Source organism: Rattus norvegicus, chromosome 2, assembly GCF_036323735.1.
Source record: "Rattus norvegicus strain BN/NHsdMcwi chromosome 2, GRCr8, whole genome shotgun sequence".
In the NCBI taxonomy this organism is placed as follows: domain Eukaryota; kingdom Metazoa; phylum Chordata; class Mammalia; order Rodentia; family Muridae; genus Rattus; species Rattus norvegicus.
The window spans coordinates 32,537,641-32,565,640 of record NC_086020.1 but is presented as its reverse complement, the minus strand read 5'-3'; the positions used below and the strand labels follow the sequence as shown (position 1 = coordinate 32,565,640).

The 28,000-nt window shown below is 48.4% G+C and overlaps 2 protein-coding genes across 8 annotated transcripts in view; one reads left to right on the top strand and one right to left on the bottom strand.

Moving 5' to 3' along the window:
* Map1b (microtubule-associated protein 1B) overlaps positions 1-14,218 on the top strand; it is a 93,049-nt gene extending 78,831 nt beyond the window's left edge. The window contains 3 exon segments of one of the 2 annotated variants that reach the window (NM_019217.1): positions 1-6,481; positions 8,214-8,452; positions 9,747-14,218. In NM_019217.1, the coding sequence (NP_062090.1) occupies positions 1-6,481; positions 8,214-8,452; positions 9,747-9,902 (6,876 nt within the window). In that variant the 3' untranslated portion in view covers positions 9,903-14,218. 2 annotated transcript variants of the gene reach the window in all.
* Positions 14,219-22,899: 8,681 nt separating this feature from the next.
* Mrps27 (mitochondrial ribosomal protein S27) overlaps positions 22,900-28,000 on the bottom strand; it is a 68,564-nt gene continuing 63,463 nt past the window's right edge. For 5 of the 6 annotated variants that reach the window (XM_039102541.1, XM_039102540.1, XM_039102543.2 and 2 more), the window contains 3 exons: positions 27,787-27,929; positions 25,752-25,922; positions 22,900-23,763 (listed from right to left, as the gene is read on the bottom strand). In XM_039102541.1, coding sequence (XP_038958469.1) covers positions 23,524-23,763; positions 25,752-25,922; positions 27,787-27,929 — 554 coding nt within the window. In that variant the 3' untranslated portion in view covers positions 22,900-23,523. The remainder of the gene's footprint in view (positions 23,764-25,751; positions 25,923-27,786; positions 27,930-28,000) is intronic. The other variant, NM_001199192.1, reaches the window with a different exon arrangement.

The window sequence follows — 28,000 nt, the reverse complement described above, 5'->3', positions numbered from 1 at the left end:
ATTGGGGAGCTCCTAAGCACCACCCATCCTGCCAACAAAGCCAGCCTCACCCTCTTCTGCCCTGAGGAAGGAGACTGGAAGAACTCCAACCTTGACAGACACAATCTCCAAGACTTCATCAACATCAAGCTCAACTCAGCTTCTATCTTGCCAGAAATGGAGGGACTTTCTGAGTTCACCGAGTACCTCTCGGAGTCTGTCGAAGTCCCCTCCCCCTTTGACATCCTGGAGCCCCCGACCTCGGGCGGATTTCTGAAGCTCTCCAAGCCTTGTTGTTACATTTTTCCGGGGGGCCGCGGGGACTCTGCCCTGTTCGCAGTGAACGGATTCAACATGCTCATTAACGGAGGATCAGAAAGAAAGTCCTGCTTCTGGAAGCTCATTCGGCACTTGGACCGGGTGGACTCCATCCTGCTCACCCACATTGGGGATGACAACTTGCCCGGGATCAACAGCATGTTGCAACGCAAGATTGCAGAGCTGGAAGAGGAGCGGTCCCAGGGCTCCACCAGCAACAGTGACTGGATGAAAAACCTCATCTCCCCTGACTTGGGGGTTGTGTTTCTCAATGTACCTGAAAATCTGAAAAACCCAGAACCCAACATCAAGATGAAGAGAAGTACAGAAGAAGCATGCTTCACCCTCCAGTACCTAAACAAACTGTCCATGAAACCAGAGCCTTTATTTAGAAGTGTAGGCAATGCCATTGAGCCTGTCATCCTGTTCCAAAAAATGGGAGTGGGTAAACTGGAGATGTACGTGCTTAACCCAGTCAAAAGCAGCAAGGAAATGCAGTATTTCATGCAGCAGTGGACTGGAACCAACAAAGACAAGGCTGAACTTATCCTGCCCAATGGTCAAGAAGTAGACATCCCGATTTCCTACCTGACTTCCGTCTCGTCTTTGATTGTGTGGCACCCAGCCAACCCTGCTGAGAAAATCATCCGGGTTCTGTTTCCTGGAAACAGCACCCAGTACAACATCCTAGAAGGGCTGGAAAAACTCAAACATCTAGACTTCCTAAAGCAGCCACTGGCCACCCAAAAAGATCTCACTGGCCAGGTGTCCACCCCCCCAGTGAAACAGGTCAAGTTGAAACAGCGGGCTGACAGCCGAGAGAGTCTGAAGCCAGCCACAAAACCACTTTCCAGTAAATCAGTGAGGAAGGAGTCCAAAGAGGAGGCCCCTGAAGCCACAAAAGCCAGCCAAGTGGAAAAAACACCCAAAGTTGAAAGCAAAGAGAAAGTGATAGTGAAAAAAGACAAGCCAGGAAAGGTAGAAAGTAAGCCATCGGTGACGGAAAAGGAGGTGCCCAGCAAAGAGGAGCAGTCGCCCGTCAAAGCTGAGGTGGCTGAGAAGGCGGCCACGGAGAGCAAACCCAAAGTCACCAAAGACAAAGTGGTAAAAAAGGAAATAAAGACAAAACCCGAAGAAAAGAAAGAGGAGAAGCCCAAGAAGGAAGTGGCTAAAAAGGAAGACAAAACTCCCCTCAAGAAAGACGAGAAGCCCAAAAAGGAAGAGGCGAAGAAGGAGATCAAGAAAGAAATCAAAAAGGAAGAGAAAAAGGAGCTGAAGAAAGAGGTGAAGAAGGAAACGCCCCTGAAGGACGCCAAGAAGGAGGTGAAGAAAGACGAGAAGAAAGAAGTTAAAAAGGAAGAGAAGGAACCCAAAAAGGAGATTAAGAAGATCTCCAAGGACATAAAGAAATCCACTCCTCTGTCAGACACAAAGAAACCGGCTGCATTGAAACCAAAAGTAGCAAAGAAAGAAGAGCCCACCAAGAAGGAGCCTATTGCTGCTGGGAAACTCAAGGACAAGGGGAAGGTCAAAGTCATTAAAAAGGAAGGCAAGACCACAGAGGCCGCTGCCACAGCTGTTGGCACTGCTGCCGTGGCTGCAGCAGCCGGAGTAGCGGCCAGCGGTCCTGCCAAAGAACTTGAAGCTGAGCGGTCCCTCATGTCGTCCCCTGAGGATCTAACCAAGGACTTTGAGGAGCTAAAGGCTGAGGAGATCGATGTAGCGAAGGACATCAAGCCTCAGCTGGAGCTCATTGAAGATGAAGAGAAACTGAAGGAAACCGAGCCGGGAGAAGCCTACGTCATTCAGAAAGAGACGGAAGTCAGCAAAGGTTCTGCTGAGTCACCTGATGAAGGGATCACCACCACTGAGGGGGAAGGGGAGTGCGAGCAAACCCCCGAGGAGCTGGAGCCAGTTGAGAAGCAGGGCGTGGATGACATCGAGAAGTTCGAGGATGAAGGCGCTGGTTTTGAAGAATCCTCAGAGGCCGGAGACTACGAAGAGAAGGCAGAAACTGAGGAGGCCGAGGAGCCGGAAGAAGACGGGGAAGACAATGTGAGCGGGAGCGCCTCGAAGCACAGCCCCACAGAAGACGAAGAAATCGCTAAGGCTGAGGCGGACGTACACATCAAGGAGAAGAGGGAGTCTGTGGCCAGCGGCGATGACCGGGCCGAAGAAGACATGGATGAAGCGCTTGAGAAAGGAGAAGCTGAACAGTCTGAGGAGGAGGGTGAGGAGGAGGAGGACAAAGCAGAGGACGCCAGAGAGGAAGACCATGAGCCCGACAAAACTGAGGCTGAAGATTATGTGATGGCTGTGGTTGACAAGGCCGCGGAGGCCGGAGTCACCGAGGATCAGTATGGATTCCTGGGGACACCGGCCAAGCAACCTGGAGTCCAGTCTCCTAGCCGAGAACCCGCGTCTTCAATTCATGATGAGACCCTACCCGGAGGCTCCGAGAGCGAGGCCACTGCTTCAGATGAGGAGAATCGAGAAGACCAGCCTGAGGAATTCACCGCCACCTCCGGATATACTCAGTCCACCATCGAGATATCTAGTGAGCCGACTCCAATGGATGAGATGTCCACTCCTCGAGATGTGATGAGCGACGAGACCAACAATGAGGAGACAGAGTCCCCGTCTCAGGAGTTCGTGAACATTACCAAATACGAGTCTTCGCTGTACTCTCAGGAGTACTCCAAACCTGTGGTTGCATCATTCAATGGATTGTCAGACGGGTCAAAGACAGACGCCACTGACGGTAGGGATTACAACGCTTCCGCCTCCACCATATCACCACCTTCGTCCATGGAAGAAGACAAATTCAGCAAGTCTGCTCTTCGTGACGCTTACCGCCCAGAAGAGACGGACGTGAAAACCGGTGCCGAGTTGGACATCAAAGATGTTTCGGATGAGAGACTTAGCCCAGCCAAGAGTCCATCCCTGAGTCCTTCTCCACCATCACCCATAGAGAAGACTCCCCTGGGTGAACGTAGCGTGAATTTCTCTCTGACACCCAACGAGATCAAAGCCTCTGCAGAGGGAGAGGCAACAGCAGTAGTGTCCCCCGGAGTGACCCAAGCAGTAGTTGAAGAACACTGTGCCAGTCCTGAGGAGAAGACCTTGGAGGTAGTGTCACCGTCTCAGTCTGTGACAGGCAGTGCGGGCCACACACCTTACTACCAATCTCCCACCGACGAAAAGTCCAGTCACCTACCTACAGAAGTCACTGAGAAGCCGCAGGCAGTCCCGGTGAGCTTTGAATTCACTGAGGCCAAAGATGAGAACGAGAGGTCGTCCATCAGCCCCATGGATGAACCTGTGCCTGACTCAGAGTCTCCTATCGAGAAAGTTCTGTCTCCGTTACGCAGCCCTCCCCTTATCGGATCCGAGTCCGCATATGAAGACTTCCTGAGTGCGGATGACAAGGCTCTTGGCAGACGTTCAGAAAGCCCCTTTGAAGGGAAGAATGGAAAGCAAGGCTTCTCAGACAAAGAAAGCCCAGTTTCTGACCTGACTTCCGATCTTTACCAAGACAAGCAGGAAGAGAAAAGCGCGGGCTTCATACCGATAAAGGAAGACTTTAGTCCAGAAAAGAAAGCCAGCGATGCTGAAATCATGAGTTCTCAATCAGCTCTGGCTTTGGATGAAAGGAAACTGGGAGGAGATGGATCTCCAACGCAAGTAGATGTCAGTCAGTTTGGCTCTTTCAAAGAAGACACCAAGATGTCCATTTCGGAAGGCACCGTTTCAGACAAGTCCGCCACGCCTGTGGATGAGGGCGTGGCCGAAGACACCTATTCACACATGGAAGGTGTGGCCTCAGTGTCAACCGCCTCTGTGGCTACCAGCTCGTTTCCAGAGCCAACCACAGATGACGTGTCTCCTTCTCTCCACGCTGAAGTGGGCTCTCCACATTCCACAGAGGTGGATGACTCCCTGTCGGTGTCGGTGGTGCAAACACCAACTACTTTCCAGGAAACAGAAATGTCTCCGTCTAAAGAAGAGTGCCCAAGACCAATGTCGATTTCTCCTCCTGACTTCTCCCCTAAGACAGCCAAATCCAGGACACCAGTTCAAGATCACCGATCCGAACAGTCTTCAATGTCTATTGAATTCGGTCAGGAATCCCCCGAGCATTCTCTTGCTATGGACTTTAGTCGGCAGTCTCCAGACCACCCTACTGTGGGTGCTGGTATGCTTCACATCACCGAAAATGGGCCAACTGAGGTGGACTACAGTCCCTCCGATATCCAGGACTCTAGTTTGTCACATAAGATTCCGCCGACAGAAGAGCCATCCTACACCCAGGATAATGATCTGTCCGAGCTCATCTCTGTGTCTCAGGTGGAGGCTTCCCCATCCACCTCTTCTGCTCACACTCCTTCTCAGATAGCCTCTCCTCTTCAGGAAGACACTCTCTCTGATGTCGTTCCTCCCAGAGATATGTCCTTATATGCCTCGCTTGCGTCTGAGAAAGTGCAGAGCCTGGAAGGAGAGAAACTCTCTCCAAAATCCGATATTTCTCCGCTCACCCCTCGAGAGTCCTCACCTACATATTCACCTGGCTTTTCAGATTCTACCTCTGGAGCTAAAGAGAGTACAGCGGCTTACCAAACCTCCTCTTCCCCACCAATAGATGCAGCAGCCGCAGAGCCCTACGGCTTCCGCTCCTCAATGTTATTTGATACAATGCAGCATCACCTGGCCTTGAGTAGAGATTTGACCACATCTAGTGTGGAGAAGGACAATGGAGGGAAGACACCCGGTGACTTTAACTATGCCTATCAAAAGCCCGAGAGCACCACCGAATCCCCAGATGAAGAAGATTATGACTATGAATCTCACGAGAAAACCATCCAGGCCCACGATGTGGGTGGTTACTACTATGAGAAGACAGAGAGAACCATAAAATCCCCATGTGACAGTGGATACTCCTATGAGACCATTGAGAAGACCACCAAGACCCCAGAAGATGGTGGCTACTCCTGTGAAATTACCGAGAAAACCACTCGGACCCCTGAAGAGGGCGGGTACTCGTATGAGATCAGCGAGAAGACAACACGAACCCCTGAAGTAAGTGGCTACACCTATGAGAAGACCGAGAGGTCCAGAAGGCTCCTCGATGACATTAGCAATGGCTACGATGACACTGAGGATGGTGGCCACACACTTGGCGACTGTAGCTATTCCTACGAAACCACTGAGAAAATTACCAGCTTTCCTGAATCTGAAAGCTATTCCTATGAGACAACTACAAAAACAACACGGAGTCCAGACACCTCTGCATACTGTTACGAGACCATGGAGAAGATCACCAAGACCCCACAGGCATCCACATACTCCTATGAGACCTCAGACCGATGCTACACTCCAGAAAGGAAGTCCCCCTCGGAGGCACGCCAGGATGTTGACTTGTGTCTGGTGTCCTCCTGTGAATTCAAGCATCCCAAGACCGAGCTCTCACCTTCCTTCATTAATCCAAACCCTCTCGAGTGGTTTGCTGGGGAAGAGCCCACTGAAGAATCTGAGAAGCCTCTCACTCAGTCTGGAGGAGCCCCCCCACCTTCAGGAGGAAAACAACAGGGCAGACAATGCGATGAAACTCCACCCACCTCAGTCAGTGAGTCAGCTCCATCCCAGACGGACTCTGATGTTCCCCCAGAGACAGAAGAGTGCCCCTCCATCACAGCTGATGCCAACATTGACTCTGAAGATGAGTCAGAAACCATCCCCACAGACAAAACGGTTACGTACAAACACATGGACCCGCCTCCAGCCCCCATGCAAGACCGAAGCCCTTCTCCTCGCCACCCTGATGTGTCCATGGTGGATCCAGAGGCCTTGGCTATTGAGCAGAACCTAGGCAAGGCTCTGAAAAAGGATCTGAAGGAGAAGGCCAAGACCAAGAAACCAGGCACAAAGACCAAGTCCTCTTCACCTGTCAAAAAGGGTGATGGGAAGTCCAAGCCTTCAGCAGCTTCCCCCAAACCAGGAGCCTTGAAGGAATCCTCTGACAAGGTGTCCAGAGTGGCTTCTCCCAAGAAGAAAGAGTCTGTGGAGAAAGCTATGAAGACCACCACCACTCCTGAGGTCAAAGCCACACGAGGGGAAGAGAAGGACAAGGAAACTAAGAATGCAGCCAATGCTTCTGCATCCAAGTCAGTGAAGACTGCAACAGCAGGTAGGTGGGGTCACATTACAGATCAGAGCTGTTTTCGCCCTGGAGCCCGTCTACTTCTCTGTCTTGTTGCTGGGGAGACCAGAAAGCATGGACCAATGTTTTATCTTTCCTCGGCCTTCCTCTTCGGCTTAAAGGTTCCCCTCCTGGCCCAGTATGACTTAGAGATGGCAGAGTGTACGGCCCAGTGCTGCGGGGATCCTTCTGGTGGTACTGCTGGATTGGTGTCATTCTGGACAGCAGCTGCAGGGCAGAATTCTGTAAGGACATACGTCTCAGGCTGCTCCAGGAGGCTTCAGGCAGGCTGACCTTAAAAATCACGTCGGGGTGATGGGTTAGGAGCTCCCAAAAGTCTATGGCAAACCAGAGGTCCCACCCCAGCAAACCTGGAATTTTGTCTAGGTCCGATATTTGCTTCTTCTGTGAAATTTAAAATGTAAAAATATAAAAAATCGACACACCTTTAAAAAAACATCAGTTAGGCATAATGTGCCCATTGAAACATCTGCTATATTTTCTTAGCTGATCATAAACAGTGTGATTCCAGTTGACCAATCACGATAGAGTAGAACAAGAGGAAAGCAACAATAAAGGCTGTTTCTTCTTCGTTCCCATGGTCTTGCTAGCACAGTGATTTGTTCCAGACTGGAATTCTAAGTAGAAATGTCTGACGGTTCCGATTTGTCACTGATACCCAAGCGGTCTCCATTCCTTAGCAATGACTCGAGACTCCTGGTTTGTGAGATAAGTTCTTGCCGCTTTGGAAATTATTTCCCACCTTCAACCCCAAATTTCTTAAGCATTCCCCCCCCTCCCCACTGAGGCTCAAGTCATTAATTCAAACATTCTGGCACGAGCCAATGCGAAGATACACTAGTTTGACACTTACACTCTGGCACAGTGGTAGAAAGCTATGAGAAGTCTTAGCTCCTCATTCAACTCCTCTGCTTCTGCAAGAGCAGCATGCTCCAGGCACTGCCCATTGCATCGCACAGTAGGACAGCAAAGTGCAGTGTGCCCTGGGCGTACTGTGGAATCAGAACCAGGGCTGCCGTGGAACTGCGTGTGCCATGCTACAAGCACGACCAGAAACCCCATGCGCCATTATGTCTGATTTTAAGTGAATGTCAACGGGCAACCAGAAATGTCTTACTTGAAAAACATATTGACCCACTCCTGTTTAGTTGTTTAATTCCATATGGCGTCAGGATCCATAGGTTGAGTCTCCATTTTACAGAGCTTTTCCAACTAAAATACATATCAGACCCTTTGGATGGAGAGTACCATTATTTAATTCCTCTTTTTGTATGTATGTTTGTTGGTTGGTTTTTCTCAAGACAAGGTTTCTTTAAGCCCCGGCTGTCCTAGAACTTACTTTGTAGACAAGGCTGTCCTCGAACTCACAGAGATCCATCTGCTTCTGCTTCCCAAGTGCTGGGATTAAAGGCATGCACCGCCACCACCTGGCACTAATTCCTTTTTGTAAAACGTCCGGGGAGCTCTTTTTACTTCCTAATGGGTTTTCTGCAGAGGAAAGTCAAGTCTCACTCTCAATTTCTCCCATTGAGACGATAAACAAGAGTGGTATCATTTCCCCAATTCCTGGCGTTTGAGGTCCTATACCAGGTGCCAGGGAACTAGGACTGCTAAGATCCTTTCCATGCCCCAGGGGACCCAGCTGGGGATCCGTGGATGTGTCTTCCCACTGCTATGACCCTTGCTTTTGTTACCACAGGACCAGGAACCACTAAGACGGCCAAGTCGTCCACCGTGCCTCCCGGCCTCCCTGTGTATTTGGACCTCTGCTATATTCCCAACCACAGCAACAGTAAGAATGTCGATGTTGAGTTTTTCAAGAGAGTGAGGTCATCTTACTACGTGGTGAGTGGGAACGACCCTGCCGCGGAGGAGCCCAGCCGGGCTGTCCTGGATGCCTTGTTGGAAGGGAAGGCTCAGTGGGGAAGCAACATGCAGGTAAGAGCCCGAGGCCCGGGTCTGAGCTGCATTCAAGCTAGTTCTAGAGGCAAAGAGAAGGAACCATGTTTAAACGGGCATCTTTGGGATCGAGGGTCCACAAGTGTTACCTCCCGACTGTGGCATGTGAAACATGCCAATCAAATCTTCAACTGATGTTTGCCAAGAACCACAACCAAGCTGTAAATAGTACAAGGCTTTTCTGTTCTCATTGAGGGGAGGAGTTGGAGCCTAGAATCTAAATCAACTAGGAACTTGCGGTTCATATAAAAGTTCAAATAAAAGGTCAGTTCAGCATATGGAAGCCAGCCCAAGGTGGCATTCTCGACAGCTTCACTGTCAGTGGTAGTGGAGGAGAGCCGCCTTACCTGAGACAGAGTCCATGCAGCAGTAAAATGACCCGAAATGAATTGCTGTCCCCCCACCCCCATCCCACCACATGCTGAGTACTGTACGTGGGAATCGAAGTTGTCCTGAGTCCGAGGGATTCCTGCTAAGGAATCGTCTTTACTCGTTTGTGTTTTACCAGGAGACTGAGGTTAGGAACGCGGTTACGGGTGAGGTATGTGGGAATCAAGTCTCCAGGTGAAGTTCCAGAGCAGTGCTGTGGTCTCTCAGGCTATTCCTCGGCTCCAGCCCCTCAGGGCTGGCTGTGAGCCATTCCGTGTCCATGTTCCTATTGCTCTTTGATCACTGGTTATCTGATTTGTGGCTTTGCAAACAGTCACCCAGCAGCCCATGCTCATGCCTTCCATAAGCTTGCTTTCTAATGCTTCCAGAGCGTTCCGATCGGTCCGTCCTGCAACCCACAGTCTCTGTTTTCAGGCCAGTGGTGGGCTTTTCTGAGGGTTCGAGCTACGATGTAAAACTTCTTGCATTAAGTATAGAGTCTCGTCCGTGTGACATTTGCCCCATGACATTGGAAACATGAGAAACGATCCCTAACCCAAACAGTTCTCAACACTACTGCGTTAAAAAGCCCTCAGTGAAATTTACAGGAATGAAATACAAATTCCCAGGTGATTCAGATTTTAGTCTCCACCTCTTTCCCTCAATGACCCCCCCCAAAAAAACCAAAATAAATAAAAATAAAAATAAACCTTCTAATATTTACCGCTTGGTTGTGGTTCCTGGAAAACATCCATTGAAAACTTCATTGGCATTTTTCACGGGAAACAACATTCTTCTTTTTGTCCCCTTCTAGTGATCCAACAGACACCTTGTTCTGTTTTTACTCCTGACATCTATCCCTGCCACCCTTTAAATGTCTCCTTTTCTCCCCCCGCCCATGTAGGTGACTCTGATCCCAACACATGACTCTGAGGTGATGAGGGAGTGGTACCAGGAGACCCACGAGAAGCAGCAAGACCTCAACATCATGGTCCTAGCAAGCAGTAGTACAGTGGTCATGCAAGACGAGTCCTTCCCTGCATGCAAGATAGAACTGTAGAAACCGCAGCCGACCACACCACAGGATTTGAACTGTGTTTCCAGAAATTCCTGAATTTGAAACTACCTTTTCTTAAACGTCCATTCATCTAATTACGTCACTGAACAAGGACCTGCCAGATGCTATACAGTGTCATGGTGATGCAAATCACTGATATTTCTCAATTTTTGCCGACCGCTAAGGAAAGTAACCATATTCCCACAATAGATTTCAAGTTACTGCAAAATTACCTACCCCCGTTCATCTCTGCTGAAATACGTGGAAGCCAGGCACTCGCACACCCAACTGACTTCTGCTAGGTATTGGCATTTATCTTAGAGAGAGAAAGAGAGAGGGAAAGAGAGTCAGCGGGAGGGGAGGGAGAGCGGCGGGAGAGAGGGACAAAGAGACTGCCGGAGAGAGAGAGAGTGAGAGTGAGAGAGGAAGAATCAGAAAGAAAAAGAATGCAAGACAAAAAAGGTAGAGAGTTCTGATGAGATGCCCAGGGAGAAAGAGTGGGCAGGATGGGGTATAGAGAAGACACCAGCAACTGGGTCTGCGTTTTCCCAGACCACAGCGATTCATTCTGTGGTCTACACAGGTGGAGTTTTCCATTTTCACCAGAGTCATCAGAAAGAGTCGATCTCCTAAAGCTTGTTTCTAAAGAACAGGAAGGACGAAGCCTGTCACGAGGGCATGAGATTTTTCACGCCTTAATTAAATGCCTTTGCTATAAAGGCTGCCCACGCATAATGTAGCAAGTGTAGGCTGGAGAAGCGAGTGGTTGGAGCCCCGTTCAGAACTCTCAGACTTTTCAAACACGTGAGTAGGTTGATCTAAGGCATGCTCCCAGCATTTGTCTACCCAAGTCCACATCGAGTCAACCCGCATGCAGCAACACCCAAGGCCACCCCAGTTAACTGAAGCAAATACCAAAGCAGTTGGGAGAACATATGGGAGACATTTTGCCTTAGGAAGTGACTTGAATGTACAAAGTTACCCGATGCACTTATTTTTTAACGTGAGACGGCAAGTTTTTAAAACATCCGTGTAGGATTGTAGATACTCCAGGCGAAGGAGCATGCGGGGAGGGAAGGTACTAGAAACTCGTCTGACTGGCCCAACAGTTTAGTGCAGAGTCATGCTTGGTGAACGTCACCACTTCTGATGTACCCGTGGCCTCTCAGCCAGATAAGTTGCACCCTAAGTAGCTTCTTTAACGCTTCAAGTTTAAGACTGAAATGGCTTCTCTAATCAGAACCAGGGAAACAATGAATCTCACGGTGGAAGGGGTTCTCGGCAAGTGTACAGTGTCTGCCTTCCTTTGTCTTGCATTGACTATTTTAATTTTTCCATTAATTCCAACACGTGGGAACACATGTACAGAAGATTTTTTTTTTTAGATACATGAGAACTTTTCATAGATGAACTTTCTAACGAATGTTTTCATTTACAGAAAAATGCAAAGAAAAATTTGAAGCGATGGTCTTTTTTTTTAATTATTATTTTAAGTGTTTTGTAAGACAAAAAAATTGAAGTTTTTTGAGGTTCTGGAAAGATTTGAAGCCTGATATTGAAGTCGTGATGATATTTATTTAAAAACCCGTCACTACTGGAAACGGTGGTACCTCCCACCCTTTGACTCTCATATTATGAAAGTGTGAGTCCGTGCTGTTTGAGAGTGGGTAGGTGGCAGGGTAGGCTACTGTTCAGGGTTTCACAGTGCTATTCCCTCCTCCTTTCAAGATTTTTTCACCGTGAGGTGGAAGAGCCAAGTTCAGAAGCACCCTAGCGCCAGCTTGCTTGGGCCTTTTCTGGAAAACATTCATTGAAAGAAATAACAGATTGAAAACAAATGAATTCTCAGCTCCTACGTTCACCATGTAGAGAGTTCAGACACAATGTCCGTCACTGTCATCACTGAACCACAAACTCGTAACGCCAGATCATGAGGAAATCTTTCGCCAAGTTTCAAACGGCAGATCCATGTACCAGGGGTTCAGAGTTGGCAATCTTCTCAGTGACAGCCATGACAGCTCGTTCACGCTGAGTTTCCTGCAGACTCTTAAGATCTCCGGAGTAGTGAACAATGACCTCATTTTATTTTCTATGTTAGTTATTTATTTCAAAAGTTACATTTTAGTTTACTTTTCGTCTGTGAAGTCTATGTTTCGCACTGCTGTTTACTCTGAGGGTTTAACAATATTTCTCCAGGGTCCCCTCACCGAGGACCCATGCAGTCTACTTAATGCTGTGAATCACATTTTCCAAATGTTTAATTTTTTAAAGAAAATTAATATTCTATTTTTGTTAGGCGTCTCTAGGAATGCAGCTTTTATTTATTTTCCTATTTCTTTCCAACTCGTAAAAGCCACACATTAAAGGTACAGAAATGTCCTATATGGTGGAAGAGACATTGAGAACGGAGTTCATTGAGTGTCAGCTCACTTGTTTCTCACTTCAGGCAAGCTGAACACACACAAGATGGCAATCTCATGGTAGCTGTTGGGTTGGTCCACACAATACACTCAAAGAGAAACAGTTTCTAGCCTTCTTGCCAAATCCAGACCTCTGGTTGACTTTTCTTTCCTAAAAGATGGAGTTACTGCCCAGTTCTACAGCTTAAATTTATTTAGCCTTTTATATTATTTTGTTTTAAAGATGCAAAGACCTTAGAAGAACCATAGCCAGCCTTCAGTTATAACCACTCGACCCCATACGTCTTATTGTTTATACAGAATCCGATGGGGAAAACACTTTTTTTTTTCAAAACTGTCACTGATCCACTGGCTGTGATTCCTACACAATCTGGCAGCACCATCCTGACCCCTGTCCTCAGTGATGGCCATGTAGCCGAGGACACCAGGGTGAAGTACATTGGCTTTGCAGGTAGCTCCTGATCTCCCAGGCACCCCTCCTACCTGTGTGGCTGATCTGATCTTGCTTGTTCCATACATACACAATTAGTTTAGAGGTAGCCACCACGATGGACTATGTACATTTGTGGTGAGAGCTCAAAACCGACACAGACTTCTAGAAGATTTGTGCATACAATCCTTGATCCAATTGTATAGATTGACTATTTGAGTGGAAGGCGTTTCCACCCTGTTTAAATGATGGAATTCTATTGTGCTAGCACTCCCGATCATGACCCTTTTGGTAGTATTTGTAAACAAAATTCTACAGAGACTAAATCTTAGAGATAATCCTCCATTTCAATTTTAATCAATTCTGTCCTCCTTTTTTCCAAACCCCGAACCCCATGCATGCTTTCCCAGTCTTGTGATGGGACTGGACACAGTGACCGACCCCCTCGCCTCAAACACCATTTTCCATGGAATTCAAAAGAAAAAAATTTTTTTTCTTAACCTTACATATCATAGTGAATGGTTTCCCCGGTGTATATGAATGTTTTAAGTGTTTCCAATAGCTTATGAAATTTAGGAGCTTTCTAATACTCGTTTTATAAATTTAATCATTTGCTAATGGAAATTTTACCACCTCCCATTTGTGTTACAAATCTTAGCTCCTGGAGCGGCACTACAATTCAGGAGTTGTTTTTTCTCACCTCCTCTGTCATTTGTCACAGGAGGTCCCTGCTTGGCAATGACATTTGTGAGTTAGGATAATGACGTTCCTTCTCTCCTTTTTTTTTCCTTTCATACTTCAGATTTAGGAGAAAAAGATTCTGTTTCCACGTGAGAGGAACTGTAAGCTTTTATCACGTAACCAGCTGAACAACACACCAAAAGCAGCCTAGGGATGAGCACCGCGCTTTGGTAGCGATTAGGTTTTATTCACCTGGTATTAAAACTATTCACTATTTCAAAAATCCGGAACTTTTAAGAATTCATTTCAAAGGCAGCATCAAAAACTGAAAAGGAAGGGAAAAAAAAACAACAGCTAATAATCGGCTTCTCCGCACGCGTGGAGCTCGCGAAACTGGAGCCCCGGAGAAGTGGCTCTGCTCAGCCGCCCGCCCACGCCGCGGCGGTCCTTGCTTTCCCCGCATGCGCCCGCAGGCAGCGTGCAGTCCTAAGCCCGGCTGTGGAGAAGCTCACTCTCTCTCTTGTTCTGAATGGTGTTTGTGTCGGTCTGCCTCTGTGTATGGTATTATGTCTTATAATCCTGCATCACTTCCATCCTATCCAGTCATATCTAATGTAGAAAAATTAGTTTCCAGTGAAAGTAATATGTAGTGCTTTTATGGTATTTGTGTGCAATATCCCCTCTTCTATTGAGGATATTTGATGTAAAGGAAAAAAAAAAAGAAAAAAGAAACTGAGTTCCACAATAAAATACAAAGTGGCAAAAGTTCACTTGTGTGTTGAGACATCTTTGGCTTCTTGGTCATTTGGACTTTGCCTCCGGGACCAGGGGGTTCGTGGTGAGGTCCCTGGCTATGGGTGATCAATCAAGAGGGCTCCTGCTGGTTTTTGCAATTTATGTTTGGTGTCTTTTATAGTTGAGCCAGTAGCTCCTCAGGGGAGGGACTTTGTGCCCAAAAGAAGGAGACTTCAGAAGATGATTTTTGTAATCAAGATGGCATTTGATGACTGGCGAGCCACATCCTGGGGGATACCCACCCCAGCACATTGGAAGAACCTTCATGTGGTAGACGGCCTCTGAGGGTGTTTTTTAAGGATTAATATTTTGAACTCTGGAGATGAAGGGGGGGAGCAAATGCTTTTTATACCATTAGGCAATCAAAAGACAGCTTCTTTGATTCATCATTTAAATCTCATAATGGAATTTATTTCCAGATGGGTTTGATAAGAGTAAAATCCCCGTTTTCTGAACATGTCAAGGGCAGATCTGGAATCTGATGTGTGTACTCGCTCTCAACAAGCACATGGTATAAGTAATGATCTTGTTTTAAGTAAATATTTAAACGGATATTTTATTGACATGGCCTGAGAAGCATTGCTACTGTTTAAAAACAACAAAACAAAACAAAACAAAACAAAACAAAACAAAACAAAAAAAACCCTTCCTCAAGGTTGCACAGGCAAAAAGCATCTTGGGGCATAAGCAAAGGCCAAGTCAGAGTGGGAAAAGGTTATCTTTGAGCACAGAAGTTGCTAGACTACAAGGCAAGCTTCTAGATCTTATTCTCCTCATGGCCCTGGTTTATAAAGTGAGATTTCACAATATTGTTCTCAGTGCTGAAAAGTTCACATTCACGTTACATTCTCTGCTGCTCTGATTCACTTCAGACAGGAGCAGCCTCTTCTCAGCCACACCCAGTAAGGATATCAAGTGCCCACAGAATCCCAGTGCCCTGACTCCTGTGGTCATACAACAGCATCCTCGTGGGAACTCCAGACTTGCAGCCCAATTATGCTCACTTGGAACATTCGTAGGTCATCATTGGCCCATTTCCCCGAGGAGCCGAGTTCAGAAGGAGTGACGATGTTCTTGTCACTGTACATTTCACATGCACATTCAGTCAGAAAAGAAAACCCAGATTGCTCTCCCGGTTTAACCTCTACTGCTTCAGGAAGTCCCTTGGTACCCTGTCTTTGCCAGGGGTTCTGAACTATTAATGTTTTGAACTGAGGGGCGCTTGGGGTGTGTGGTAATATACTTTCCTGTGCCCTCTGAGGTGTTTAACAGCATTCCTGGCCTCTACTCACGAGATCCCAGTAGCAGCCCCTCCCTCAGCTGAGTGTCAAAAATACCGACAAACGTTACTAAAAGTGCCCTGGAAGGAAACTATTCCCAGTGGGTCAGCATAGCCATAGGTTACCCCAGCCTTAGGTTTGTCCTATAGACAGCTGCCACCGGTGATGGCTGGGTCTCGCTCTCACAGCCAGGCCTATTTGTTGGATGTGGTAGTAAGCTACGAGGAGGCTAGCGGTGCCACAGGCCAGTGAAGGAATGGGGTTCACACACGTTCTTGACTGCTATGCCCCTTGGTAAAAGCCAAGTGTGCACTAGACTCATGGAGGGTCCCCAGCAGGACTGAGCCTGCCCTGCCCCCACTTAATTGAGCATTTCCAGTTGGTTTTCCCTCTTCCCCTGTTGCATTTCTTCCCCCTTCACCTACCTTCTCGGGGTCACTTCAACCAAGTCCTTGCCTCCTAGCCTGCTTGGGTGCGCGCATGCGCACATCCTTGCATGCATGTCCTGCCAAATCGGATCCGACTTGACTCCGGCCCTCCCTCCAGCCACTGAGGGTGGCCGCAATGTTTCGGCACTTTTCTAAGATCTCCTTTTCTTGTATGTGTGAAACGCAGCTGCAAGAGTACACGCCATGTTCTTAGGGATCACATACAATGCTTGTAAAGGGTTTAATATGACACTTGGCTAGGAATGATTAATAATCATAAGCTTTTGTTGGGCGTGATGGTGCAGGCTTCTATCTTCTTCACCTTCTAGTCGTCTGCTTGGAGACAGATAAGTAGGATGCAAACACCCATCTGACAAATTCCACTCGGTCTGAATTACCTACAGAGGTTTCCTTGTGAGGAGTTCTCTTGGGAGAACGATACTGAAGAAATAAAGTTCCATAGATATGAAAAACAAAACTGTAAAAACAAGATTTTAAGAAACATATTTGGTGGTCAGGATGCCTATGACAAACTTGTGACCTTTCTGAGAGATACATCTGACGTCAGGATGCCCAGTGATATGATAAAGTTTTGGTGATCAAGATTCTAACTAAGTTAATTAAGACAAAACAAAAAACCAACTGTTCTCGGAGAGACCCCCTACCCTTCCCTGTGGCAAATTCTGAAAACAAATGCAAGATTGGTCATCCTGACCCTGCCTGACCACCCTGTTCACCCCACCCACCCCAAGAGACGTGCCAACTTAGCCCTTTCCCAGTGATTCTCCAAGGCCAGGTACAGGACTGGATGAGGAAAGTGACCAACTGAGCCAAGAACAGTCCCTTGAGCAGGCCAGCCAATACCTGACCAGATCGTTTGTCCTGTGTATCACCAATGAAAATAGGCCAGCTAACCCTGTTGCTGAAGTCTGCCCTCTGTAACGAAGAAGTTGTGTGCTTTTTGGGTTCGGGGTTGCCTCTCCCTGCATGGATGAGCAACCCCACATACGTGGATTAAAAATCTTATACCCTCACATTATTGCAGCAGACACTTTGTCAATCTGTGCTCTGTGGGTTGCACTCCTGAGGTAAGGCCACTACGGGGTCTTACAACAATACAGCCCAGTCCCCAGACTTTCAATCTTAGAGGAAATGTTCCTCGGTAAATAAAGGGCTTTCCTCTTAGTAATGGCTGGTCTCTCGATACAATAATTGAGAAGGTAAGAGGCCCTGTTTTCATGGAGTTTAAAGTCCGGTGCCACTGATGAGTTGTGGAATTCATTCAGAATAAAATGGGGAGGGGTAAACACTCTAAGGGGTGTGGCAAACTTACCCTGAGGATGGATGGTTCATAAGAACCTAGAGAAACAAGGGTGGGGCCTTGGGCTCAATCCCACGGCAGTGGGAGCAGGGTAAGGAGGAAATCAAATGAATATTGCCTTTTTCTCAGTGGCTTCACTTGGATTACAATGGCATGCATTTCTCTGGAGCCCATAGGTGCTGTCTCAGTATTTAGGAGGTAGAGGATGGATGACCCAAAGGACACAGGCTTCTAAAACTGGTCCTCATACCCAGTAGTCCACAAAGGGCACCATACTGCTGATAGGCAACAAAACCAACAGCACCCTGGGCTATCAGTTTGAAAGCAAAGCCAGGAGGCAGTCAGGGCTGGAGGTTTTTCAGTCAAGGTGAGAAGGAGCTGAAATCTGTTCATTTCTCAAGGCCACTGGTGATTTCTCCTAAAATCTACAACCTTGGGTTGGCCTAATGGTGCAGTGGGTAGGGTGCCTGCTGTGCAAGCATGGGACCTGAGTCACAATCTAAGACAGTAAGATCTATATCTATAACCCCAGTGGTGAGTGTGTGTGTGTGTGTATGTGTGTATGTGTATGTGTGTGTGTCTGTGTGTGTGTGTGTGTGAGAGAGAGAGACAGAGAGAGAGAGAGAGAGAGAGAGAGGAGGGAAGGAGGGAGTGTGTGTGTGTGTGTGTGTGTGTGTGTGTGTGTGTGTTGTGTGTGTGTGAGAGAGGGGGGATGGAGGAAAGGAGGGAGTGTGTGTGTATGTGTGTGTGTGTGAGGGGGAGGGAGGAAAGGAGGGAGTGTGTGAGGGGGGGAAGAAGGGAGTGTGTGTGTGTGTGATGTGTGTGTGTGTGTGTGTGTGAGAGAGAGAGAGAGAGAGAGAAGAGAGAGAGAGAGAGGGAGGGAGAGGGAGGGAGGAGGGGGAAGGAGGGAGTGTGTGTGTGTGTGTGTGTGTGTGTGAGAGAGAGAGAGAGAGAGAGAGAGAGAGAGAGAGAGAGAGGGAGAGAGAGAGAGAGAGAGAGAGAGAGAGAGAGAGAGAGAGAATGCTTGGAGTTCAGTGACAACCAGCCTAGCTGAATTGATGTCCAGTGAGACAGCATGATTAAGGGAGATAGTCATCATCGTTGGCTTCTGGTTTCCCACCCTCACAACCTACAACTGTCCACCTCATCAGCTCTCCGTAGCCTAGTAAAAGGCAGCTGGCCACAAGGCCTTAAAGCATTTGTATTTCCCTGTTGTTTTCCTCTTGCCTTTTGTTGTTGTTTGTTTTTGTTTGGTTAAGGTGAGCAGGTTATGGGCTCTAATAGGTTTAGCTCAATCTGCTCATTTCCATTCAGCTTAAAATGATTTTTTTTTCCCAGAGCACATTTTACTCTGTACATGACTGTACCCATGAGGGCCATGTACACATGACAGCCTGTGGCACCTGGGAGATGAATGCAAAGCACAAAGCAGGTATTTCCCTTCCTGTCTCCCAGCCTGCAAGGCTCTTCTGCAACTCCCCACCGCTGTACCCGTGCCTCACCCTCTCCGTCACTGTACCCACTGTATCCATGCCTCACACTCCTCAGCTCTGGGCCGACAGATGTGGGTAGCTGGCCCTCCTCTGCCTTAAGAGTGGTGCTAATTTTAAAGGTTTGTTTTTACTTTATGTGTATGTTTGTCTGCATGTGTATGGGTACCACTTGTATGCCTGATTACCCAAGGAGGCAAGATGAGGGCGCCAGATCCCCTAGAACTGGAGTTAGAGATGGTTGTGAATCACCATGTGGGTGCTGGGAACTGGACACTGGTCCTCTGGAAGAGCAGCCTGTGCTCTTGAGCACTGAGCCATCTCTCCAACCGCCGCCCCCTCTCCCCACCTGGAAACTAAGTTAACTGAAGGTCGTATCCATGTTACTCACCTCTGCTGTTACATACAGGCCACGCTGAACAAATAACTGAGTGCAGGGTGTGTGTGAGGCCGACCACAATGTCATCCGGGTGGGGCCGAGTGGAGAAGCTCGTCAAGAGGTAATGTTCTGTGGTTGAAGGAACACCATGTTGTACCATGGACTGGTGAGACAAATTCCCCAGGGCTAGTCAATGAACCGCCGACTAGTCAGCGCCCACATTCTCCAGAAGTTTGCCGACATACGGAAGGAGAAGGATGAGCTAGATTAATGATGGAGGGGATTTGCGTCAGACTTCGAACCTAGATGGATGAAGTCAATAGGGATGATGCCACTGGGAAATGGGACATGGGATTCTCAGTGGTCCCAGAAGCATCAGCAAGTACAGACTGGGCTGCAAATGATTCCTCCTCGTCAAGGGGGAGGAGGACAGTAAGGTATTACCTGAGAGAGGGGAGATGGTGGAAATGATGGGGGCAGGACACTGTGAGGGGTCTGCAAAAGTCATGGCTATGTGATGAGGCCCCATTTTCCTAACAAAGCAAGAAGCAACTCCTCAGTTCTCAGGGTGAAAGGGTCTTGGGCTCACTTTGGAATGGAGAGGCTGTTAAGGTCAAAATGAGTCCATAGTTAACCACAATGACCAGTGAGTTCAGAGGACAGCTATAACTGCGGAGAGGAATTCAGTCAGCGTCAAATTACTACTTCCTACACTGACATCAGCACTGAAGCAAACAAAAAGAAAACCAATTTCTGATATACCAGTTTCCCCCAAGGCTACTGTTTTTTGTTCTTGTTTGTTTTTGTTTTTCCCCCAAGGCTACTGTTAAGAGAACCCAACACTGAGGGGCTTAAAGTTGACAAAATATTCTGGAGGCTCGGAGTCTGAAGTCCAGTCCTGGTAGGGCTGAGCTGACTGAAGCCTCCAGGAGAAACTCCTCCCTTGCCTCTTTAGTCCTTGGAGGTCAATGGCCCTCCTATAGCTTGTGGCTGCTCCACTTACCATAGTCACCCTGTGCTTTCTTTCTGTGCTTTTTGACTCTGCATTCGCAGTGCCCTCTTTAAAGAACGCTAGTCTTAGTGGATCAGTAATCTCATTTTAATTTGATAGCCTCCACAAAAGGCTGTCTTCCCAACTAAGGCCAGATTCTAGGGGCTAGGACCTCAATAGACCATTTTTAGGGGATACAATTAAGGCTGTTCCAGATGTAGGCCCACGGATGCTAAAGCTGCCCGAGTAAAGTGGGAAGAAAGAAAAGCTGTTAATACGAACATTGGGCTCTCCTGGGCTGATCATGGAGTCTGGGTTGTTGGGAAGCAAGTTAGGATATAGATTCTGAAGATCTAGTTAGGGTGACAGCTTTGCAGGTGGGAGAGCAGGGGAGAAGCTGCTTCAATAGGGGTCATGGTAGGCAATAAAAGCAGAGAAAGCATTTCAGTTCGAAGACCTCACTTGGGTAGTCTGCCCCAGATTCTCACAGGCTGGGACATCAGTGGAAGGGACAAAGGACAACTACAGCCAGAAGCCTCAGCTGTCAGGTAAGAGAGGAGGCCATCTTGGTTTAGGAGACAAGTAAGGGATGATGGACTGGGAAGTGGAGAGTTCCTAGGAGGGGGACACTGTCACAGAAGAATCTAAGGAGGGGGCGTTTGCAAGCTCCTGTCAGGACAGGACACAGGACAGGAATGTCCCTTGGAGCAAGGATTAGAATTGCGATAGGGGTATTAAGGGAAGTACAACACAGGCAAAATTAAGAGTCAAAGAACAAATAAGATGCTTCAACAATACCCATTCTTAGTTGATCTACAATGGAGAAAACCCAGCCTTTGATAGATCCGAATGCCAGCCCTGACTTTTGGTGATGACCTCTACCTCAATCCTGCCAGCTTGGAAGACCCTGGCTGAGATTATACCTGGAGTGCCCAGCACAGGCTGGCGCAGCAGCAACTGAGCATGGGGGAGGCCCTTAGCGTCATCGCTTTTCTTAGAGCACAGGATGATGGCACTCCCTCAAGATGCTGGCGTGCCGCACATCTGTGAGAACTGCGAGTAATGACTGTCACTACTTGTCCCAGTCTGACAGTGTTCTGCCCCAAACAGTAAAGATAACTCGGCCAAGACCCTCTCCCTCCTTTTCCCCCAAAGAGGAATGTTCGGAACTGCTTTGGTGTTTTTCTTTCCACAGGTTCTGATAAAAGGACACAGTAGTGAGTAGAGATGTACCATGGTGCCTAGAGGCAACACTACACGGCAGGCAAGTAAAAGCCCCTGACCCTGTCTCTTCCAGAGGGTTCTAGCAATATCCCGTCTTCCGACCGTTTACACCAAATTCTATCACCTACACACTTGTTCCAAAAACAGAAACAAGAACAATAAACCTTAGAGCTAACGGGAGACCAAGACAGGAAAAATATACCTTGCAGGTTAATGGTGCTGTTTGTAGTTAAGGAGTTTTTGTCTTACACTTGTCTGTCCCATCTGCACTGGATGCACTTGATCACATGTGGGCAGGGTGTGCGTGAGCAGGAAGTATGCCAGGATGTATGTTTGTGCCTGGTGGGAAATGCAGTGGCCTTATGGGTATGCCTTGATCAGCCTCAGCAAGATGTGACTCCCTATTTTCTAGGAACTCTGGATGGCTCTGGCCAGAGCCCATCATCTAGTATTTAATTAAAGATTACTTCACATTTGACTCAGAAATTGTGGAATTGGTATTTGTTGTAAAAAAGAAAAATGGTGGCATGAGTGCTTCCCGTGCATACCCTGGCGGTCACTCTCTCCCTGGGTCCGGCTCCACCGGGCCATTGGAACTAGCACTAATATATCTCAGCGGCCCCACGCTGGCCCCACGGTACTCTCTGACCCAGGTGGTCCACTAACCTTTCCAGTGTAACACCTCGCCACACTGCTTTGCTTTCACTCACAGTTCCCTTGGCCGGTTTACCACACCAGGCACACACATCCCACTTCCATGGCGGGCTCGGTGAGTCCGCCACCACACCCTCTTTAGAACTCAATTAAGTTGCCACATTGAACGAACACACCACACGATAACCTCTGATGGAATTGATAGGATATAATTTCCCAGCCAGACAACACAAAATCCTGTACACACCCATCCCTTAAAAATATTCATAAAACCTGTATCTATGCACAGAGAAGAATCTTAACAACTGCCACCATGTTCTCCCAGCTCCTCTCCTGCTTCTCCCTCTCCTTCTAAAACCTCTATTCCCACCTCTATTCCTTCTCATCCAATGACAGGCCTTGTTTTATCTTGTCTGCCTTCAACTGCACAATGACATCAACCTAGGTGTTTCTCTTGCAATTCTCAGGTTTAACACCATCCCCTCTTACTTTCTCCTTTAATAGAAATATCTGCTCTAGAGAGCTGTCAGTGAACACATGCACACCAGAGGCTCATTTACACATTGGACACTGTGGAAAATCATCTTGATGCTGCAGTCGGGGCAGAAGGGTTTCACACCCAGGGCCAGGTTACCCCCAGGCATTTACATTCTGTGTTACTGTGGGTGCCTGAAATCAGAAATCCAGTGAGGCTGTGGTCTGGACACCTTCTGTGCTGGATTCTCCCAAAGGGGAGAGAAAGGGCAGGGCATGATGGGAGTGGGATTGTGTGAGCGTGCAAGGCCAGATCACCAGGATATTTGGTTGGCACTCGTGAGAGGCACTATGGGCACAAGGTCTCAGGTGTAAGGGTTCTTGAGGTGACCGGAGTGCCAAGGAATGCCACAAAATCACACCACACAACAGATTACATGGGTAAGATTTATTGGGGAGGCAGGTATACAAAAGGCAGCCTCTGAGCAGGGATGGCAAGGGGGTAGGTCATGAAGTTGCAGGCTTTACAAAGGCTTTCTATATGGTGCACATGCACAGGGAGAATATGAGGCCGGTGTTAACAGTGGAAGTGTCACAGTTGACGGCTGGTCACGTTGTGGCCACTGGTGCTGAGTTACCGGAAGCAGGCTAAAGGAGTGCCTGGTTCTGGAATTGGGTGGCTCTCGGTTTACCAACATCAGGACATGGAGCTCATTCCTCTCCATGAACATGGGCAAGGGCAGGAAACCATTCAGACACCTGTGCTGCAGACCCAATTCTTCAGCTACAGCTTCCCATCATGCTCCCCCGATATTTCTAGTCTGTGCCCAGGACTCCACAGCGAGCCTTGACGGCCCCTGTAAGAGATGTAGCTGTGGCTTCAGCCCGACCATTTGGCACTTTCTTAGTTCCCTGGCCCCTGACATCTAGATGGGCACACAGTGGCTTGGACACAGCACATCCTGGTTTTCAGGCTATGCACGGCCTCCTGTAAGAAAGAGCTGGAGGCGGAGGCCGAGTCCCATCCTGGCAGAAGGCTGGGGTGGCCTGGGGCACTTCAGGCTGCATTCTCCACTGCACTCAGCGACTGGTACTCCTGCTTGGCCTTCTCCCTCTGTTCCTGTTCCCTCTGGACCAACTGCATCCGCTCCTGGTGCCACTCTCGAAGTTTCTGCTCGTAAGTGGCCAGGTCCTGGGCTTCACAGGCGGAGAGGTTTTCTTTTACAAGCTGGGTGGTCAGAGTCAGAAGGCTTTCCGACTCAACTCTGTTCAACTCCTGTAGTTTGGACCGAGAGGCCTGTTGGAAGCAAAGGGAAATGAAACGGTTAAGGAGACAAGAGGACAGTGAGGAGCAATGGAGTCATCCGCTTTAGCCACGAAATCTGCTTGCAGGAAGAGGTGCCCCTCACCTCTCCTTCAGGTGCAGCTGCCCCTTGCTGGTCTCTCCAGCTCAGCTGTTAAACCACATCTCCTGAAATGCCCCCAGCTTGACTGACAGAGTGCAAATGCACTCCCCTACTCCTGGCTGCTCCTCACGTTCAGTTCTCATTATAGCCACAAGGCTTCCACTTAGGCCAGCTCCTAAGCAGTGAGTGAGGATGCAAACAAAATGGAGGTGGGAACTTCGAAACCCTGTCTTCTCTTTAAGTGACCTTCCTTGGTTCCTCCTTTCCACAGATGGAAATCATTTCGAGGATTCCCCACCAATGCTGAACAGCCTTCTGGAGGGCTAGAGCATTGTAGGCCTCCACCTGCTGTGCTCCCCGCAGGCCAGCCCTTACCTCCTGCCTGCTTACAGCTCCATCTGAGATGGCAGCCTGTTGGGTCAGTGTAGAATTCCGGAATACTAAAAGCATTAATCTATTTAAGTGCTTCAAGATGCAGATCACCAGAGAGCGACTGTTAGAGCCCCAGCTGCAGATGAGCTGCCTACATCCCTGTTCTCAACCCATGGTGACTGAGTGCACAGAAAAGATCTGGCCAGGCACAGGGGCGAGAGGAGGCCAGAGCGATGAGATCCAAGGAGCAGGCAAAGGTCTAATTATAAAAACAGACCCTAACAGATTACCTCAGACTAATGGAAATCAGGAACAGGAAGTCAAGGCAAACTGAACATGAGTTTTCTGACATAATTTCCAGGTAGTCTGAGGCCAAAGAGATAGCCATGGAATCTCAACTCTGAGGTGGCTGACTTCTGTCCAAATCCCAACCTCAGGCTCAGTGCTGTGTCATGTAAGCAGGGACTCTCCCACCCACCCAGGCCTCCTGCGAGGATAAAGGAAATGGGGGAGGGGGGTTTGCAGCTGCTAACATAGCTAAGGTCACTGATAGCAGGCTACAAACATTCCTTTCTGTTCTTTCTTGAATCCTCAGAAAGTGTCCTGTGGAGGTAAGAGGGCTGAAGTTAGTGAAGGCACAGTTTCCATCCTCTGAGATGTAATGGACAAAAGACAGCCAAAAGTCAAAAAACAATCAAAACTGTAAAAATGTACAAAACCTCAGCACCTTAGCAGCAAGTGTGGTGATTTTTTTCTTTAAGTTTTATACACTGACAGGCAAAGTTAAGAGAAAGGGCTGTGCATTCTTAGTTTCAAATTACAGGTGAGAAGCTGAGCATGGCTTCCTTACAGAAGTCCTGGGGAGAAGCAATGGCCTGAAATGCAATGGGCTCCTGGTCCTGCTATCAGGGAAGGTTGGCATTGCTGGTTCAGCAGGGCAGTGGTGTGGGTGGGAAGTTCCCCTGCTCTTACAATGACATCCGACAGAAAACACTTTCTTCTTTAGTATTAAAGCGACAAGAAGCAAAGCAGAGAGCAGGATCGTGAGCGCCGGTTTGAGTGCTCAGCGCTGCCCTGGAAACCTGTCCACAGGCGGTGTCTTTAAAGGCCCTGCTGGACAGCACAAAGCTGCCAGGCAGGAGCCACAAAGGACCTGAATCCTATCTCTGCTGAAAATGTGGCTAATGTCTAACTGTTCCCATCCAGCACATTAGGTGTAGTGTAGAGACATGGCCGGCCACTTCCCACATGAGAGGGGGTGAGGCAGGCTATTGTTAAGAGAGGGCTTTATCCACCCATCAGGACGATAAGGGACCACTGGGGATGCCAGGCTGCCAGTGAACAGCACCGTGACTGATCAGCTCAAGCATGAAATCATAAACATTCCGCTGGTTTCCTGAAAAGCCATGGCTACGGGAAGCAGCACAACTGCAACTCTTGGTGTGAGCTTTGAATGCCTCTGCACGTGACGGACGCAGAACAAGGCTCAATCTCCCCCTCACGTCACCTGAAACCGCTCCAGGTACTGGGGCAGCCTGGACTGCTCTGGTTCCTCAGTGTCCAGCTGCTCCACCAGGTTTGCTGAGCCCAAGCTGTCTTCGCCCTCCTGGGGCTGTGTCTCTGAAGCCTGGCCGTCTGGAGACATCACCACCTTCAGGACTCCGTCCAGCACATCGAGCTATAGGGCACGAGAGTCAGAATGGCATCATCTGTTTCACACTTGACTCTGTGAAGGCCAGAGACAAAGAAACAAGGGGGACCCCCAGGACTGAGGATGACACTGAGGTAATAGCTAGGGGTTACTGGAATGGCAGTTCATGCATGAGGTGCTAGGTTCAAGTCCTCATGCTGCACACAAGGAAAAAGGAAACAATTACCCGGACTAAGGATCACCTGTATGAGTGAATCAGCACAATGGTAAATTAGGTTTGTTTTTAATTAACCAGGTAGGAACCCAGGAATTACATCTGACGGCATTAAAGGACCACCCCAAACCGCCAACACACACACACTTTCATGTCTTTCTTGTCAGTCTGGAATTAGGACAAAGGGAAAGAAAGACCATCATAGGCCACAGACAACAAAAGACTGCTCTGGAAGCAAGCACACTAAAGCTGCTGCACATAGGCAGGGCCTCCCCCAGAGGAAGATCCCAGCTCACAGAATAGCTGTGATTAGGATCAGCCTAATCCACATAAGCGGCTGGCCAGGGCCAGAGATGCACACAAGAAATTCATTTTAATGAGAGGTTTGTGACTGAAAACACGGGGTTCTTTCTGCTTGGTTCTCTTACTCATCACCTCTAGTGTGTGGTACAGCTCCCTGAACCCATGCAGGGCTGGTCAGCAGAGACGTGAAGGGAACAGTAGCAAGGCCTGCATACGCCCCAACTTGAGTAGGATCAGCCCCACAGGGTCACCGCAGAGCAAAGCGCCGACAGTGCTCCAAGGGTTAACTGCTTCTGATGTTCACAGACCGGGGATACAGCACATACTTATTGACATCCCGACCACATTCCCATAAATCAGAACAGAGTGTGAAGTTGGCTGAAATGAGAGGGAAATGCATCCTGGGTGAAGGATTTGTGTATAATGTGTGTTTTCTCAGTTCCCAGCACTGAACACGGCCATCTTCGAAGGGTTCCTTGGTTATAATGACTGGGGAAGAGGCTCCACAGAAGTCAGCACAATGTGCATGGTAGGTGCTGGATTGAGTATCTCATGACTGAAATGGAGGCTGAGGGGTGAGCCACACAGAAGAGCAGCTCCAAGGCAACCTTTCATTTTGATAAGACAGCATCTGGGCCTCTCTCTGGGTAGAGCAGCGGGGAAAGGAGGGAACACTCTGACGCTGTGTTGGCTGGAAGGCCGGCGGTGTTTCTTAGTGTAAGCTCAGCCCGGTGAACTCAATGTAAGGGGCTTAGGTGACTGAGAAATTAGTGTCTGCACAGGTGGGAGGACCATGTTTGAGATAGGCAAAAGAGACACCTTGAATGTTGACAGAGCTATGTGACACAGATTCAGCATAATTCAGGGACTACAGGACAGTCCAATGGGAAGAAAGTAAGATGGCGTCTGCTCTGGTACCCGTTCCTGTGTGGCAAGATGAAGAGTGAGAGGTGTCGTGTATGGTGTATGTCTGCATGTGGACTTCACCTTCCTAGTCTAGGCTAGCTGGCCTCCATCTCTCTGCCTCCCACCCTGACAGTTACTGGTCTGTTACTGAACTCCTAGGCTGGCCTTTTACGTGGACAGGGGAGGGGATGAAGAGGTTATTTATTGATCTGAGCTTGAATTTCAAGGGAGCAGACAGTTTTCCTCTTACATAATGAGGAATGAATCAACAATAATCTTATTTTCCATTGCCTTTTTGACAGCAACACTGAAAATGTTTGTGGTTTCTTTTCATCCTTTTCAACTGAATAAAGAACAATTCTGTACAAATACAGAAAGCAGGGGAAGGAGAAAGACAATGGAAACAAATTCAAACCACCCGGCTGACCGTGTGCCACCATTTGACTGAGTGGGGGTGGAAAAACATACCACTTCTCTACACAGCTTGACATCTTCAGGGGAGGAGGCCACCCTCTCCATCACTTGAAGGGCTCTGTCGAGGTAGCCTGGTGTCCAAATCAGAGGCATGCCGTGGTAGACAGCCCGCAGCCCACACTGCAGTTCTACCTTCCCTGTGGCCAAAGAGCAACAAAGATTCCTCAGCCATGTCCCCACTGTGTCTGCAGCCTAGACAACAGCCCTC